Below are 18,778 nucleotides of genomic sequence, written 5' to 3' on the forward strand. Positions count from 1 at the left end.
AATGTTCAACAAGTGGCAACAGTAATGTACAACAGAAATTAATAAACTAAAAAAATGAGAAATATGCACATTTGTGCCATGGCTTTCCATTTCTTCTACACAATATTAACTAATTATTGAAATGAAGTGATCAGAGAAATACATGTTGGCTTACAAACCCAGTTAATCAGAACTTTGCAACTTATGTACATTAATCCCCTTTTAAATTGTTTTCCAAATACTCCAGTTATTATTTAAGAGTGTTAAAGGATCTGTCTACCTACTGCTTTGTCTGGTTTTACTAAAACGTAACTGTATTTGATTTAATATTTCACATTCAATTATCATCCTTCCTGTAGCCCCCACGCATTATAATTTTTGAACATGGCATAGCCTTTTTTGGGTATCCAGTAGGAAACCTTCTTCCCTTTTTCATCAGCAAAAAAGCTGGTTGGAACCAATCTCAAATCCTAAGTGGTCTAAGGCTTCTAAGGTAGTAACTTATTGTAACTGAACTGTGCCTTAAATTCTGTAAACATCTAAAATCCCCCTACTTTCAATATCTTCTAGAAAGATAAAATAATGTCTTAAGTAAAAAAGAAGTTACCTGGCATTTCTCATGGTTGTACACAAGGAAGCGATACCAACCAACTGTTTCTTTTCCCTCCTGGAAAAGTTCTTGGTGCTGCTTAATTTCCCACTAAATAAGCAGTTGGCGTAATCAGTATCAGGGTTCAAAATGATTGGTTGGCGTCATGGTAGCGTGTATCGCCTGGTGGATTCTTGTGGCTGGGGTGACACGTACCGCAAGTTCTATCCGATATGGCACATGAATACAGGGCAAAGTTTTACAACAGGGCTGCTTATTGCTTACTCTGTGAATTATGATTTTCAAACTGAAGCTTGTCGTTTGTAGAGTGATAAGTAGTTATTTGAGCAAGGTGTTGGGCTGGCACACTGAATGTACACTGTGGAGAGAACTTTCACCTCAGGGTGAAATGGGAAGGATACTTCTTGGTCTTTGCAATCATATTGATAAAACTTAAAAGAGGGTTTCCAAGAGGAGCTCAACAGGGACATACTCTGGTTTTGAGAAATATTGCAAGGATGTGTTTCTTAAAAGTCAAATAATGGGTACCTATGGTACCCAAATGATGTTTTTAAAGTTTTTTTTACAAGAACAGCTATTTCCTGATCCACCTTGATTAGCAAATAAATCAGTGAAATCACATTTGTTCTTTTAACTATGCTACCAGAATAAGATTAAAAAAAAATTCCTAATAGTTTTATTTATGGGGGGGTGGGGCGGGGGCAGTTCTGCATTAAGACTTAAATATAGATTGTAAGGTGAAAATTATTCATAAATTATAACTATTCAAAAATGATACTGTTTGTAATGTTTTCCAAAACAGACCTTGTCTTTACAGTAATGAATCTGAAAGGTCACAAGTGAAAATGTTGAAGATGTAAAAACAAGTAAATAAATATACAAAAGTTAGTATCATGTAGCATTTGTATATCTTGCCTAGCCACATAACTATGCTTGTGATTTCCAGCTTAGACCTTTGATAGAAGTATAGCAACTTTCCTGCATAGTCATTTAGAAGAAATTCTTATTTGTCATAGGCATGTTTTTATTTGCAACCCTGCGTATCAAACCAAACATGTCCACCTGATGTTGATGGTCTATTCTGTTGGAAGACTATTAATCAATGCATCTTATGGCCAAACTAAATGTAACTCCTCATTTTTTTTTAAATTAGCTTTTAACAGTTGACAGAATAGTAAAGAAGATAATATCTTATCGTGATATGTACTAAAATGCTGTTGGCCTTTGGGTTTCCCAGGGGATCTGATGTTGACGTTATATCATAGTCTCGTATCAATTTATCTGCACTGCTGAAGTCCAGTATCTAGTGAGCCATCCACCTTTGTTTGTTGCAGCAAAGCCAAAAAGTGGTCATGTGGCACTTTATTAAAGATTTATTAAAGCTTTCCTGAACTGCAATGCTCTTCATCAGATGCAGTATGTTGGCTCAGTATCTCTCTTAATAAAAGTTAGGCTCATACGCTTCTTCTTACAGTGGTCTCAATGTGGCAGATAAAACACAGTTGCAGAGTTTCCCTTAACACCCAAGTAAGAATCATGAGATTGCAAAGCAAACTGAGATCCTTTTGAGTTGCAAAAGGAAGCTGCAGTCCCCTTCCCAGGCTTTCATCTGCGAGCATGAAATCTAGGGTTCCCATGAAAGCTTGGCAATGTTGCACCAATTTGGGAAGTCGCTGTCTTCATATTGTGAGGCTTGAATAGGTACCTCAGGAATGGTCAAATTTCCACTATGAAATGCAGTGCAGTTCCGGGTACCTTGCAATGAAAGATCAGATGGGTTACTCTGTTAGCCCTCACAGTTTTGCCTGTGCAAACTTTTGCCAGTAATTAAACAGCTCGAGTGAATATTTCTGCAGAGAGAAACTGGGTGTTGGATCCTATACTACTGGAAATGAAATAAGTTGGTTGAAGGGATTTTGCAACCTTCCAGATCCCCTCTAGTGATTGATCCGGATGAGTAGACGTGTTAATTTGGCTGTAGCATTAGAAAAGAACAAGAGTCCAGAAGCACCTTAAAGATTAACAAAATTTATGGAAGGGTGTGCCACAAATTTTGTTAGTCTTTAAGGTGCTACTGGATTCTTGCTTTCTCTTCTTGAATGTCAGGATTCTTTCTTTTCTTTTTTTAAGGGGTATTACATTTGCTCTTTTCCAGTCCTCTGGAAAGTCCACTGAAAGTCAGTGGGCTTAGAAAGGTGTAACTGTTTAGACTGAATTGTCAGCTCTTCCTATCATTAGAAAACTAACTGTATGCCAGAACAATCAACCATGGGATTCCTCTTCTATATTCTCCCATATTTAGTTGTGGGAGAGTCAGGACAGGGGTATATTGTAACCTGGACCTCCTTGAATCATGAGGAAAGGTAGGGTTTAAATTTTTAATGAAACTGCCAAAGGCTTAGAATGAAGAATTCCTAAGGCATTTTCCATGAACTGTTCAGACAGAAGATCTCAAGAGGTTCTAAACTGGGTTGCTTTTTAGAATGTGCTTTCAAAAGGCCATAAATCAAGCAGCATATGAAAAAAATCAAAACGCCACACTGAGTGCAAGTGTAAAAACAAACAACTACAAAAAGACGGGTTTCAATGGCAAGTGTTCTAAGGAGCCACCTGCTACATTTCCACCACCATCTGCTCTCGTCTTTACTTGGTCCTTGTTACAGTTGGGTAGAACTTGCCTAGCTCCTGTCTTCTATGCCTGGTACATGGCTGATGCCGAACGTAGGAAGCCACTGGACTGGCACAGAAGGAAAAGAACTTTGAATGATTCGGATATTGTTTATATTGGTTTGCATAGGTATACTTTTAAGGCATTGCAAGGGTTTTGCAACTTTTCTTTAACATCTGTGAGTTTTAGACAGTGTTTGTTGCTTTGTTTCTTGTGTAGGCACTGTTTTTTGCTTGCAATCCAACTCCATTGCTTTGCTGGTATGTATGGTACTGCTAGTATATCATCTAATGCCGTTTTATTCACTGTTGTACATTGTATACTGTTGTTATATTGTTTTAATTCTTTAATCTCCCTTGAATCTCGGTGAAAAAGGAGAGTTAAAAAATATTGGGGCATTTTATTTTATTTGTTTACCACCCTTCCTTTCAACTCAAGGGGGTCTACAGTGAAAATAGAGAAATGGCAGTATAAGTTCTTGGCACAATACATAAGCATTCATAAACCCACAACATATATAACTTGAAACTTTTGACTGTTTTGACATTAAAGGCATAACTTTACAGATTCTGCATCTATGTAACGACTAACTGCAGTAACTGAAGATAACCAGACTTTGGGAGTGTTTTCTGAATGTCACTGAGTGCAGGCTGGTGGTGGGATAAAGCCATAGCCTCACGTTTATATTTGTCTTGAGTTATGTTGAAAAAGAGATAATAGTAATCTTCTGACGTGTTGAAATCTACTTCATGTCTTTCACAGGGAAAGTATTGAGAATGTGATTAAAATAGTGGAGCAGCATGGCAGCGATGCCTGGTGGACTCTTCCTATTGAGCAGCTTCTTCCCAGTGAGGTTTTGGCAAAGGTAATTTGGGAGGTGCTCTGTGAAGACCATAGAGTGGCTGATGTTAATTTTGACCCAGAATTCACTAGTCCAGTTCAAGTCCCATCTCTAGTTGTTGGCCTGGGTAATCGAGCAGAAGGACAAAGAAGCTTGGATCCATTGCACCAGCAGCCATTGTTACTAGTCAGGTTCCTCATCTTATTGAGGTGCAGTTTATAGATAGAAAATCATAAACACTCTTCCTCTAACATAATTTCAGATATCATAAGTAGTGCCTGGCCCAAAATTACACTACAGTGGATATCAACCAGAAAAAAGTCTGGACATGGAGTGAGTTTAGATGTGTGGGAAGAAACAGCTGACCCATTACAACCTCCTCTCCACCCTAGTGAGACGCATAATTTAAGACAATAGGATTTCCCAATAATTTCATCAACACCTAGCCTCACTTCCCCTCACTCATTTACCCTAATTAGGCAATTCTATTCTCCAAACCTGGTAGCTTTTCCCATCCGGTAATTACAGGGTCATCAGCCACTATGTCCACCTATAATTCACCTGAGGTGAATTAACCCTAACCCTAACCTGAGGTGAATTATATAAACTTTACCTCTGGACCAACAGGTTATTGTTTTTGGAGCTAGGAAGCTAACCTATGCCAGGGAACTTTTTGCCATATAAAATAAGGCATTCTGCTTCATGGCAGAGTGTGTTTATGTTCTTGGACTCTCTACACCACCACCACCACTTGCTTGGGTCATCTAAATTGTAGAATATTCTACGTGAGTAATCTAAATAATAGAATATTCTGTTGATTTTGTGACATGCTTCTATCTATATCTGGAACAGGCTGGGACCCAAAATGCCCAAGATTATTTACCAGGGCAAGATGTCCTAGATATCTGGTTTGACAGTGGAACATCCTGGGCTCATGTTTTAGAAGGTAAGCTCTAAATTATTAATGTCTTAAATCATGCAGTGGATTATTGCAACTACCAGAGGATGCAACATTACTCACTAGGCATGAGAGAGGTTATGCTGATAACTGAATTCATTGCAACACAATAACGTGGAACACACATGTAAAAGGTTATTCATTATGTACCATTATGTAGTTGTGAATTTCCTGCATTCTGCAGAGGGTTGGACTGGATGATCCTGGAGGTCCTTTCAAACTCTATGATTCTATGTGGTTCCTTTTCCCCCTCTCTCTTCTTGTGGCAGTCACCTGAGACCTTAGAAGGCTGGTGCTGGATATGACTTTTGTTAAATAAAGGGCCAGGTTGGTGTGGTGGTTAGGAGTGCTGACCTCTGATCTGACAAGCCAGGTTTGATTCCACATGTGGGTGACTTTGGGCTTGCCACAGCACTGTTAAAGCTGTTCCGACCAAGCAGTAATTTCAGGGCTCTCTCAGCCTCACCTGCCTCACAGGGTGTCTGTTGTGGGGAGAGGAAAGGGAAGGGGATTGTAAGCTGCTTTGAGACTCCTTCGGATAGAGAAATTGGTTCATACATCTAAGCTCATGATTTTTTAAACATAAAGCTAATGACAGCGTTAAAGAATTAGGTTATTTTTTAGCATGTATGAATATTATCACATTTTATGTTCAAAGCTTCAAAGTTAATGAAATGTTGGGTGTTGCAGGTGAGATGGCTGAGTGGTGCAACACGTTTTTGCTTGGTGCCCCTTCCCCCTGCCCAGACCCAGGCAATGCTTAGGCTGGCTAGGGGAGGATTGGGCCTACTCTTTCATGCCCTTGCAGCCACCTGGCTTCTCAGCCTTCTGTGTGGCCAGCCCACCTGAAACTGGCTGCCATTGCCTTAAGTCTCTCGCCATGTGAGTGACAGTAAACAGGGCCATGGGTGTGGTATGGCCCCTTGCTTCTCTTCCAATTAACATGTACCTTAAGTACAGATTGACTTCTTACAAATAGTAAGGTCCTTATAGATTAGGTCCCTCATTTGTCAAATAGGGCATTCTGATTCCTGTTTTGTGATTCAAGTATGAGAAGTCTCTGAATATCTGTGGAAGTGGTTTCAGTGCAACAGTGGAAAAGCAACCCATGTTTACAGTGTTCTCCCAAATAGTGAAAGTGAACTTTCGTGGTAAATTCTGTTTGAGTAGGACACTTGTCCAGGGCATCAAGTGCTTTTGAACTTTAAACCTGGAATACACAAACCTCTGATAGTGATCTCTTACAACTGTAAAGCATATTGGCCCAAGGTTTTTATTTCCTGGCAACACAGAGAACCAATGGTATCATCAGCAAACAGTGAGTTTATCTAAGGGTTCTTTGCACCTTGTCATGAAACCATTCAGTTAAGCGACAATGAATTTTGCAGAGCTGATTTGCAGTTGTAAAGTTGGTGCAGAATTCTTTCAGCAAGCTTCACTTCTGTTTTGTCTTCTTTGAGATTGGTTTAGCTGTTAAGGTTCATAATCACATGGTGGTACATTGGCACTATATTTTCTCTTCCTCATTTGTATTTTGAATGCACACTGATCCAGAAATTATATACCACCTGCTTAAAATGCATGCCATCTGTGGCCAAGTTGGGAAATACTCGTAGCCCATAAACAAATGCCAGGTTTACAATTAGTCTACTTCCTTTGAAGTTCCAAGCAGTTGCAGAACTTCTATCACATTGTTGAAGGCTGCAAATAACTCTCTGTCCACATGGCTGCAGTAATTAAGATTTTTGCTCATCTACATGATCAGGGCTAACAGTGCTAGTCCCATATGAGGACCCCAGTGTGCATGAAGACTCAGTTGATAATGTGGGCCAGCTGTAGACCCCAGATTGCAGCTGGCCTGCCACTAGGCACAGACTATACATCATCCAGTTCAGGTTCTTGATCTTGACCACATTCTGTCTAGACAAAGTAGATGTGAGGCCGGAGTCATGCTTGACAGTATCTGCTGAAGTGAGTTCCCATCAGTGTACATGCCTGGCAGATGTTCCCTTGGTGAAATGTTAAGGGTCTATTTTCAAATTCTTCACAAATATTCCTACGCCCACATGGGCCTAGCTTTACTTCTGGGTAAAGACATGGAGGAGGTTAATAAATGGTTAATGTCGCTTTAAAACCATGGGAATTCAGGAGCCCAGGATGCCTACAAAAAAGACACATTGTATATAAACTGTATGAAAACTTGAGGGCATAGTAGAGGCCATGGAGCTACCCATTCACACGCAAAGGTCAAAGGTTTGTCATGGAAAGTGGTATGCAAAACCATAGCCATTCACACTTTAGATGTGAACAGAGCAGATCCATGAATAAGCATACAGGGCGGTCATGAACCCCACTCTAGCATTTGGCACAGTGAGGCCTCGAGGACGTTGTGCCATAGACCCCTCGCCTCTTGGTTGTCCTCCTTATCTGCATATGTACCTGTCATAGGGCTACCTACAGACACTGCCCTTTAATGATGGCTTAAGTGTTCTGTAACAAAGAATAACTCATGCCTGTATTTCATGGCCTTTATGCAAAACGACTTGCAGAGTTTGGCCAAGCCTGTGCTTAAAGAAGTGTCAAAGATGGGGCAGTGGATAACTGCTGTGTCCCAAGTTCTTTGGTGCACACTCTGAAATGTGTCTTCAGCAGGATAATTCCCCAGGGAGCTTTTCTACTAATGTTTAACTAAGTGAATGGGATTGTTTTATAGCAAGCCTATCTTGTTTGAGCTTTTATGCTGACAGGGCATTTTCAGGAAAAGGGCCTGGATAATTGTGGTTTCCATTAATGTACAATGTGTTTAATCTGTAGGTTAAAGTCCTTTATGATCAAAAGATACTGAACTCAAAATGAAGAAGGATCATTAATTCCTAAAGACCTATGCCCTCTGAACTGCAAATAATAACCGTAGTTAAAGCTTCCTAGGCGCCTTTCAAGCATGTGAAATGTTTACTGCTAGAAAAATTTATTGGGGAGGGGAAGGGAAGGGAAGAGGGGCACAACTGTCTGCATCAAATGTGTGTGCGACTGAAATGAATTTTTCTCCCTTTGAAATAAATTGGACGAATAGAGCACATTTTCTGCAATACAGGAAAAGAAGGTGTTTGAACAGTTTGGAGCTGATAATGGAGCACAAATTGACTTGCACTGAATTTTATTTTTAACAGGGTAATGAAATTGTACTCAATCTTATGTACTTTGTGATTGCCTAATAGCTGTAATTTTTGTAAAAGCCTTACAGGCTGCATTCATAGTGTCACTTTTGTAACCAGAAGTAAAACCAAGCTGTGCCTCCACCTGGCGTGTTGCCATGCTCTCATGTGCACTTCTCTCTTCCCCCCCCCCTCTCCCCCATCCCTTGATTCTTGCACGGAGAATTACAGCGAGGAACTTGGGCTCAGATCCTGCCCTTTTCTTCCTCTTGCACAGTGCAGCCCTGCATTGCAGAGTGTGATCCTCTGGTTTTAGATGCTTTCTGCTTATCCAAGGCACTATATCTTGCATAAGAAGAAAGCATCAAAGAAGCCTGCTCTGCAATAGCGGTCTGTGCCACACAAATGGAAAGGAAGGATAGGATCTGAGCATAGTAGGTTCTAAGACATACAAATGTCGACATTTTGGCCAGCCAGAGCTAGTCCTTCCCCCTTGAAATTCTAGACCAATTTTTTTTTGTATACAGTTAAAGCTTCCCCCCCCCCCTTTTCATTTGAAAGGTTGAAATTGTCTGCTTCCTGATTCCAATCCAGATCTCTGCAGGAGGTCTCTTGTGCACTTTTTGCTTTCCCATTTTCAGTGTCTGCACATGCCCTTCAGTGTCAGAGCAGTTCCATAATGAGAACGGATGCACAAACCTGTGAAGTGAAGAGCTAAGGTCTCCCACAAAACATAATTATGTTTTTAGGGCCTTCTCTGAGGCAGCTGCCAGATGTTGGCACTTACTCTCCTGTTTTGACAACCTGGCAATCTTTCAATGACGGCCAAAGTTGGTTTGGTTGACAATGGCTCACTTGATGTTTCTCTAAAGCAATTATTGTATCTTTGTGTTTCACGGTTTTAAATTTTTGCTGCTTTCATACTGCCAGCTGTTTTAGAGATCCGCATTGATGGAAGGCAAGATGATCATTTTAGGATAATAAATGTTGTACACTGCTCCTAGGTGACTTGCTCAAAAGGAGCAGTATAAAAATCAAAATATAAATAAACAAACCTTGGATCTCATAATATAATATTTACTTCTTGGGTCACAGGATGCATTCATATATCACTGAACTAGTAGTAAGCTAGGATATGCACAAAAAGAGGCCTGTGGAATAGGTAGATGTTTGTTTTCAGTGCCAGGCTGCAAGCTTTCAGGGCGGCTTAAACTGACAGTTGCCATCCAGCTGTCTAAATTGGAAATCTGTCATCTTGGTTATCTCTTTTTACTTAATATTGAGTTGAAATTTGTTAACGTCACATAAATACATTTTGGCAAGTTGTGATGCTTCACATTAACCATTATTGGGAGCTTAGTAGAAAATGTCATGTTCATTATGGGATGTGGTCGGTCTCTTTTGGAAACCACTGTCACATTGTACTTGTTACAGCTGGATGTAAATATAAAAAATTAATGTTAAATAACCAGAGGTTATATAAATAGACTTAAAAGGGATATCTGTAAAAAGAAGCAACTGGGTTTTTTTTAAAGGACCATTCTCTCATCTTCATAGGAAGCATGGGTTGTTTATTCACTGCCACCCTAAATTCTAAACACTTCTAAGAAAATCTAAAATATAAATCCCTTAAAATAGTCAAATTTGTCATTTTATTCACGATGTGTATTGAGATCATTATACCAAACAGATTCTGTAAATTTTGCCAAACTTTGATAATGAGGCTTTTAAAATAATAATTCAGGATTGAAGCAGAAGTACAAGAAGTTGCTATGATGGCCAACTAGCAATTTAAAGATCTGGTTTTAAAATGGCCCACTTCTGTGTGTCTTCAGATGTAGGTGGAAGGGCTGATCTATACTTGGAAGGAAAAGACCAGCTAGGAGGCTGGTTTCAGTCCTCTCTCTTGACTAGTGTGGCAACCCGGAAAAAAGCACCTTACAAGTAAGTCATTGTTGCTGGAGCAGAACATGAATGGGAAACAATTAACCTTGGGCAACAACAGCAGTACAAAATTTTATACTGAATCCGTTATGAAAAATTACATGTTTGGAGCTCTTTGTTTTAGGACTCTTGTGGTTCATGGATTTACTCTTGGTGAAAAAGGAGAAAAGATGTCAAAATCAATTGGAAACGTCATAGACCCTGATGTGGTCATCAATGGAGGCAATGTAAGTAACTACATAGCTGTGGTCCAAGTCCAAAACCATCATCCATCAGTCCCTGAAATATGACAATGAGAAGTGCCACAAATATCAGTTGGTTACCACGAATTATTGCCTCAAAGGCAGCTTCTCAGTACAGCCTACCCCCAGTTTGTCACTGACAGAATAATTGCTTGAAAGGCTATATACATTCCAAAGAGCTGTTGAAAACCAACTGTCAGCATACTTGGAAGAAGCTTCAGTCTTATACCCATCCCAGCCAGGTTTCCGGCCTAGCCATGGGGTTGCCCTGACGGCCTAGCCATGCACTAGTTGCCCTGTTGGACGACCTCTGTCGCCAGTTGGACCAGAGTAGGTCGGCGCTGCTTATATTATTAGACCTATCAGCAGCATTTGACACAGTCAATCATGAACTGTGTTAGCTCATCACCTCGCCAATGCCAGGATCAGAGGGATATCACTTCAGTGGCTGATCTCCATTCTCCAGGGTCGCAGACAGAGGGTAGCCCTAGGAGAGAGTTCATCAAGCCATCACCACCTGTTATGTGGAGGCCCTCAATGGACAGTTCTCTCTCCAATTCTTTTCAATATATTTATGCGCCCTCTTGCTCAACTGGTGCGGAGATTTGGACTGGGTTGTCACCAATATGCTGATGATATCCAACTCTTCCTCCTGACTCTCCCCCAGAAACATTAGCCAGCTGCCTGGAAGCAGTGACAAGGTGGGTCAAACAGAGTTGTCTGAAGCTCAACCATTCAAAGATGGATGTCCTGTGGCTGAGCAGGAAGGGCCCAAGGCGAGGAAGCACGCCTACCCAACCTGGACAGAGTGCAGCTATCAGTGGCCCACTCCACCAGGAGTGGCCATACGCAGTCTGGGCCCAGTGTACCTGAGATATCACCTTTCTGCCTAGACCCCTCAAAGAGCTCCTCTACTTCCAACTTTCTGGTGATCTCTGGTCCCAGGGAAGTTCGCTTGACCTCAACCAGTGCCAGAGCTTTCTTCATCCTGGCCCCCACCTGGTCGAATGAGCTCCCAGAGGAGATCAGGGCCCTTACGGAACTTAAAACAGTTCCACAGGGCCTGCAAAAGGGAGCTCCTCCGCCAGGCATTGGGTTGAAGTCGACCTGAACCAATCACTTCCCATTGGCCTCCAGAGCCTCCCTCCTATAGGAACCACTACCGATTCATCCAACCCACAGGGCCATCAGTATGCTTTAGTTGATGATGTTCTACTGTTCTATTATATTGTCTATTGTTACCACTGTATTATTACTGTTACAATTACTGAGTTATCTGTATTGTTCCCTGTTTTATGTAAACCGCCCTGAGCCTTAGGGGAGGGCAGTGTATAAATATAATAAATAAATATAAATGAATAACGTCTATGATATATCCAAATAAAACTTCAAATAATGTGCAGGTCTTTTGTGTCACTGCCATTGTACTTTAACTGGTCAGATTCCACCAAAGTGTTCTGCTAATGCTGGTACACCCCCCCTGCACAAGGAGCCTCTTTCATAGACAGAAGACCTTTTCTGCTGCAGGGAAGTGCTGTCATTAGTGGAATCTTTTGGTAGGACCTATTCATGTTCTCTAGGGACTGGATAATTAATATAATCTTTTCATAAGGTTTTGTAACAATTAGTCATTTATAAGTGGAGGCCCCACAAGGGCTTGGGCATCTCATTTCCCCTCCTCCACTGTTTCCTTTTCCCCTTCCCTGACAGCCCCCATAGCCTCTCCCCTTTTCCTGCTTCCTTCCCTCCTTCCCACTCACCAGCCAGCCAACTTTTAGTTGATCCTTCAGCTGCCTCCCTTTCCCACCCCCTGGCAGCCATTCCCCAGGAAAAGTCTGGCCCAGTTGCATGGTGCCAGCTAGCTCGGGTCCAGTTGCACAGTGCAGAATTTGTGCCCCCTAAAAGTCCTTTCCCCTGTATCCCCCTCCCCACACTAGTTCTTCTTGCCCTCCTCCTGGCAACACCAATATTCTCACTTTTCCCAGCTTCCTTTTGCCCTTCCCCACTTACCAAATAATCTACCTTTTATCTGCTCCCCATCTTCAGCTAGATTTATTTACTTCCAATATACCACACCTTTCTCCCCAGTGGGAAACTAAACAAGCTTTCTGTTCTCCATTTTGTGGTCACAACCACCCTGTGAAGTAGGCAAGGTTGATACTGCATTACTGGCCTAAGATCACTTAGTGAGCTCCCACAACAGAGTGGGCATTTGAATCTGGCTCTCCCATATCCTTGTCTGAAACTATAACCTGCTATTGTAGTATGGCTGCTGTTGAAACAAGTCAGGCGTAGGTGACTCATGCTGGTCATGGCATCAAGTAGCCTGGTGGTTGCTGCCAGGGCAAGCCCCAATGAAGCCTCTATCTATCAGGCCAAAACAGTCCTGGAAAGGGTGTTGCCTGTCCCCTTTGCCTTTAGAAGCCAAGCTTAAAAGCTGGAGATACTGATGCAGTTGGCTAGCAATTGCCACTAAGGGTCTTTGTTTCTTAAAGCTGCTTCTATCACTTGGTGGGGGTTTTAACACCCACCTTCAAAAATGGTGTTTGGTTTTTCTGCAAACCTCAGGCTTCTTTCAGGTTTGTAGAAAGATCTGTCTGGGCTGCCTGTAGTCCCATCTCTGGATTTAAACATCCACATATGGGGTCATGTTTAGGATTAGATATAATTGTGATATATTTGAAGGGATGCATTTTTTGCCATTTTAGGAGACAACTTAAAATTGCGTTATTATGAGAGTTTTATAGTCCTTGTCCTGGCCTTCAGTGGGCAGTTTTAGAGCACTAAAAGAGCGCTACCTCTCATCACTACACAGGATCACAGAACGGACCCTCCATACGGTGCTGATATTCTACGCTGGTGGGTGGCTGAGTCGAATGTATTTACAGAAGTACTGATTGGACCAGCAATTCTTAACACGGCACGAGATGACATCAACAGGGTAGGAAGCAAAACTTCATGATGACTAGAATCCATTCTAGAAACTTAACTAAAATCAATTTCAGCATTAAAAAGGTATCTTTTGGAGTGCATCCTTGAAAGTTCATAAGTAGAAGTCTGGAGTGCATAACTGGAAAGGATGGATTCTAATCTTGCCTATTAAAAGGCTTCCCCCCCCCTTGAATCTTAATGCTAGTGCATGCCTGGCTTGCAATTTTGATGTCAGGAGAAAACAGAATCTTTTCTAGTATGTTTTGTCTTCTGCTGCTTGTTCATGCTATCTTTTGTTGGTTTGCCAAATGTCTGCCTCGTGGTTCACACTGGGATTTGAATGAAAAATGTAGGGCTGCTATCAAAGTCCCTCGGCATCACCTTCTCTTCCCAGCTTGTGATTTCATCATGCTGCATGTTGCCATTCTGCCACTTTCAGGGCAGGGAAACTATTAGCATAATGATACTGCCTCATCTATGGAGCCTGTCTTAGCACTTCAGGAGAAAACAAGGGTGAGGGCTGTTTCTTTTGGGCAACAATCTCCATGCTGGCCTTCACACAAGCCAAAGCAGTCATCCCTCGTATTTGATGCTGTAGTACACATACCCAAAGCTTCACTTGGAGTTTGAGGACAGAAGAACCAAAAACATCTGGAAACCATGTAGCAACTACTGGGCCCAATCCTGATGTGCACAGGGATTAGGGGGCTTCTGTAGGTGTCTTCCAGCAGTATGAATTGACTCTTTGAGCCTCAAAGAGGAAGTATGAAATTTAGAAATTGCTTTGGCTGTCTTGAATGTAAATCCTACTGCATAGTCCTGGACTTTGTGGAATGCTTTTTCATTTAACACCTATTATTGAATGGTTTGTTGACAGCTTCGGAATACAATCCGGTTTCTGTTGGGCAACCTGGCTGACTTCAATCCTGAGACAGATGCAGTCCCCACTGCAGAGATGTATGTAATAGACCAGTATATGCTCCATTTGCTGCAGGGCTATGCAAACAAGGTAAGCAGAGAACTTGGTGGAATTCCTAGGTGATGGTGGTGTCAAGGTGTGAGCTTGAGAGGTCATTGAACAATCAGCTGGCAAGAGGCATTACTTTGAAGTGACCTCAGATTATTACTTTTTGGCTTGTTGCATTTTATTAAAAATATGGGTATGGTTGTAGGCTGACATTTATTTTAATATCTACATGACCCTGCTACTTCTGGATAACAGTGTGTGTCAACAAGATTTTGGGGTACTTGTGGACTGTAAGCTAAATATGAGCAGTGTGATGTGACGGTAAAGAAGGCAAATGCAGTCTTGGGCTGTATCAACAGAGGTATCGCATCAAAATCACAAGATGTCATAGTCCTTCTGTGTACCACATTGGTCAGGTGGCAGCTGGAGAACTGTGTGCAGTTCTGGAGGCCTCACTTCAAAAAGGATGTGGATAAAACTGAGAGGGAGCAGAGGAAAATGATGAGGATGATCTGGGGACCAAGACCTATGAGGAAAGGCTGAGGGACTTGGGAATATTCAGCCTAGAGAAGAGGAGGATGGGAGGGGACATGATTGCTCTCTTTATTTATTTATTTTTATGTTTTATTGTTACCTTTCTAGACCACCCCTATCACACCTGGCATCTCGGGGTGGCTCACAACAGTAGAAAGGTTGTCACTCAGAGGAGGGCAGGAGCGGTCCCTGTTGGTAGCAGAGGACAGGACCTGCAGTAATGGGTTTAAACTACTTTTCAAACAGTACCAAATAGATATCAGGAGAAAAAATGTTCACAGTCAGAGTAGTTCAACAATGAAATTATCTGCCTAAGGAAGTAGTGAGCTCCTCCTCACTGGTGATATTAAGCAGCGGCTGGAGAAATGCTTATCAAGGATGCTTTAGGGTGACCCAGCCTTGAGCAGGTTGGACAGGATGGCCTGCATGGCCCCTTCCAACTCTATGATTCTAGGTTGCCTGAGTATTTGGAAAGGTATCAATATGCTGGTAGCAGACAAATTCCTTTCCAGGAGATTTCAGTAAGGTGGACATTCTGAGCAGGTGGCTGGAGACTGCAGTGGTTTGGGTTGAAGGCCAGTAAACAGAAGCTGTCCAGAATCTCAGGTAGAGGTCTTTCTCATCACCTACTATCTGACCTTTTTTTTTTCTAACGATAGATATCTGTGATTGAACTTGGTAGCATCATAGTTTGAACTGGAAAGGAATTCATAATCCAGGGCAGTGCAAACTTTTCTGACCTTGCTGAATGTTTTTTTGTTTTCTTACGAAGATTTAATCTTAGTGGCATCCATCATAACTATAAGAGACTATGGGTTGCAGTATGGCTCACTTGGTTAATGGACATTTGTAGAAAAATAGTTGTTTCTTGATGTGATTTCAGGCGACTCTTGTTCTAACAATTTATCATTTTCATCTTTTTACAGCTATGTAACTTTGCATTTTGTTTCCCAGGTTACAAATGCATATAAGGAATATGACTATGGCAAAGTCATTCGATTACTGCAGGCCTTCCATTCAAGAGAGATCTCCAGTTTTTACTTCAGTATAGTCAAGGACAGGTTGGTATAAGTAACACTCCGTTATTACTGTGTTAAAGAAACTTGTTTTTCTCATCTTCCAGTTATACTAAAACGTGCTTTCATTTCTGCTTTTTTTGGAGTGTAGAAACACAAGTAGTTTGCATACTGGGCTGTCATCATTATTGGTTTGCATAAATTTCTCTGACCATTCCAGCATTACCTTCTCCCTGATTGCTTTCTTTCTTTTGTTTAGTATGAATATCTCCAGTAATACATTTTTATTCAAAACCACTGTTCTGGAGGAGGTTGTGTGATGAAATGCACAACACCCCCTTTGTAGCTATTTCAAAAAAGTTTTTTTTCCCCTATGTGCTGTGGAGAGAGGGCAGACATGACATTAATTACTTATTCATCTCCTTTCAAATGCTGATTGGCCTAGCCAGGAAACAGGTATCTCAATGGGGGATTTCTTCTTCCCAAATTCCCCTGGGGAAACAAAAGAGCTTCCTGTAAAGGGGGCTGGGACTTCTTGTTGCCAGCAGGACAATACGAGCAGGAGGGGATAGGAAAGTATATCTGTTGCTGACCATTGGAAAGGGGGGCTTTATTTTTACCTGCTGACCATCAAAGTAGGAGGTTGCTCTGATGAGGAGAAGAGATGAGTGGCCACCTTGGATCACGTGGCTGCCAGGTGAGCTCACTGCCATGAGAACTTGGAGCTCCTTAAGCAAAGGCACCTAGTCTGTATCAGAGAGGGGATGTTTTGACAGGGGGACAGAAGGATTGTATATAATATATAATTATTATATTTCCAATATAAAATCTGTCACTACCTCCATTTGTTCTCCATCTATTTGCCAGGAATTGAGAGGGCCGGCTGCTATGATCTTTGTTTTCTTGATGTTGAGTTTCAAGCCAACTTTTGCACTCTCCTCCTTCACCCACATCAACAGGCTCTTTAGTTCCTCTTCACTTTCTGCCATTAGAGTGGTATCATCTGCATATCTGAGGTTGCTGATATTTCTCCCTGAAATTTTAATCCCAATTTGTGACTCCTCTAATCCCGCCTTTCTCATGATGTGCTCCGTATACAAGTTAAATATGGAAGGCGAATATACAGCCTTGCCGAACTCCTTTCTCAATTTTGAAGCAATTTTGAACCAATCAGTGATTCAAAGGCTGGATATCTAAATATGAATAGAAGAACAAAGTTTGTATCCTCTGGCTCTCTTAACCACCGACGACATTTTATTCCATGTAAACTATATAACCCTGTTGTTACCCACCCTGAGCTACACAGGGAGGGTGTTTGTTTGTTTATTTCTTTAATTTAAGGTAGGCGCTCTCATGTACATGCATACTTTGTCAATATGAATTTGGTATGCCCAAATGTGCATACCATTCCAATTTCAGCTGTATTTTTTACAGGGCACATTACTCCCTCCCGGCAACTAACCCCCCTACCTACATTTAAGGAAACCTGTTTCAATGTAACTTAAGGGGCATGCACCTCATATGCCAAGTTTATTTGTTCCTGCTGATACCCAAAGTGGGGCTGCCACTGGACTCAAACCCCACATTTGTATGCTGATTTATGGCCATTCAGTTTCTAATTGCTGCCTTAATCCACTCTCAGCTATTATCAATCCATTGTTTATGTATTTTGATCCCAGTTAGCCCCTCCTTGCAATTAGCACCCTTCTTCCTTTCTCTACAGCTGAAGATATTGTTTCACTGTATCTGACAAGGTGCATCTGCAGATGAAAGCTAATACCTTGAATAAGACTTTGTTGGTCGTAAAGGCACCACTGGACTTTGTTCTGCTGCTTCAGAACATCATGGCTGCCCACCTGAACCTAGATATAAATGTGTTGTGTCATCCTTTAAAATTGCATCCAGGGTGAAATTAAAAACTTTCAAGTACCACATCTCTCCATTTTATTTCAGACTTTATTGTGAAGAAGAAAAAGATCCTAAACGCCGTTCCTGTCAAACAGCCTTAGCAGAGGTCTTGGACACATTGGTTCGTTCGTTTGCGCCAGTCCTTCCACATCTAGCTGAGGAAGTGTTCCAGTACCTTCCCTATAGGAAAGGTAAGATGCATGTGCAATCATTAAATAAAACTCAGCTTCTAGAGCCCATCAAGTGGTGGTTCTCCCAACACACTCTTGCATTTGGGTAAGGGAAGTTAAAATTGGCTAAACAAAGGCTACTGAGCTGGAACTGTCCGCTAGCCTGCTTAAGTGTACATTTTGTAGGCCAAACGCAATAAGCACCTGGCATCCTAGGTGTAAAGACCCATGCTGCTAGGCAGGTGCAGAGTCCTTTTGGACCATTCCAACCAAAGGCAGCTGTACAAATCAAAGCTGTCATTCGGCCACTGATTGTATCTCTTCAGTTGCTTGCTACAAAAAAAACCTCATAATTATCTGAGGAACTACCTAGTACATGTGACCAAAGCATGATGTGGGTCAGGTGGAGTACAAGTGCACCGATTTAAAAGTTAAAAAGTAAAAACTTAATGATAGCAGGAAATGAGAATAACAAGTAATATACAAAAAAACTTCTTCTAAAAATAGAAAAGGATTATAAAAAATAAACACACAAATTTCATTGTCTAGCCCAGCCTTTCTCAACTTTTTTACCATTGTGAAACCCATGAAAGGGGTTTCGAGAAGCCCCAGGAAGCCTTCAGGCTTCGAGAAACTCCGTGAAAGGGGTTATCGAAACTCTGTGAAAGGGGTTTCGAGAAACCTTCAGGCTTTGAGAAGCCCCTGGAGTGACATCACACTGCAGAATATGGTTGGGAAACATAATAGTATTCCTGCTCATCCAGGGCCCTTCCCCTTCCCATCGCTTCTGATTGAGAAAGCCTGGTGTAACCTAATGGGGTCTCACAAAATCTAATTCCATTTTAGACCCTCTGT

At 41.6% G+C, this 18,778-nt stretch overlaps 1 protein-coding gene across 1 annotated transcript in view; it reads left to right on the forward strand.

Moving 5' to 3' along the window:
* The window catches only part of IARS2 (isoleucyl-tRNA synthetase 2, mitochondrial), a 44,770-nt gene that overhangs the window by 22,702 nt on the left and 3,290 nt on the right, over positions 1-18,778 (forward strand). Inside the window, exons 13-20 of the mRNA XM_077339817.1 lie at positions 4,020-4,122; positions 4,951-5,044; positions 10,047-10,155; positions 10,280-10,382; positions 13,213-13,338; positions 14,206-14,337; positions 15,784-15,890; positions 17,799-17,944. Coding sequence (XP_077195932.1) covers positions 4,020-4,122; positions 4,951-5,044; positions 10,047-10,155; positions 10,280-10,382; positions 13,213-13,338; positions 14,206-14,337; positions 15,784-15,890; positions 17,799-17,944 — 920 coding nt within the window. The remainder of the gene's footprint in view (positions 1-4,019; positions 4,123-4,950; positions 5,045-10,046; positions 10,156-10,279; positions 10,383-13,212; positions 13,339-14,205; positions 14,338-15,783; positions 15,891-17,798; positions 17,945-18,778) is intronic.

Source organism: Paroedura picta, chromosome 1 (genome assembly GCF_049243985.1).
Source record: "Paroedura picta isolate Pp20150507F chromosome 1, Ppicta_v3.0, whole genome shotgun sequence".
Classification (NCBI taxonomy): Eukaryota; Metazoa; Chordata; class Lepidosauria; order Squamata; family Gekkonidae; genus Paroedura; species Paroedura picta.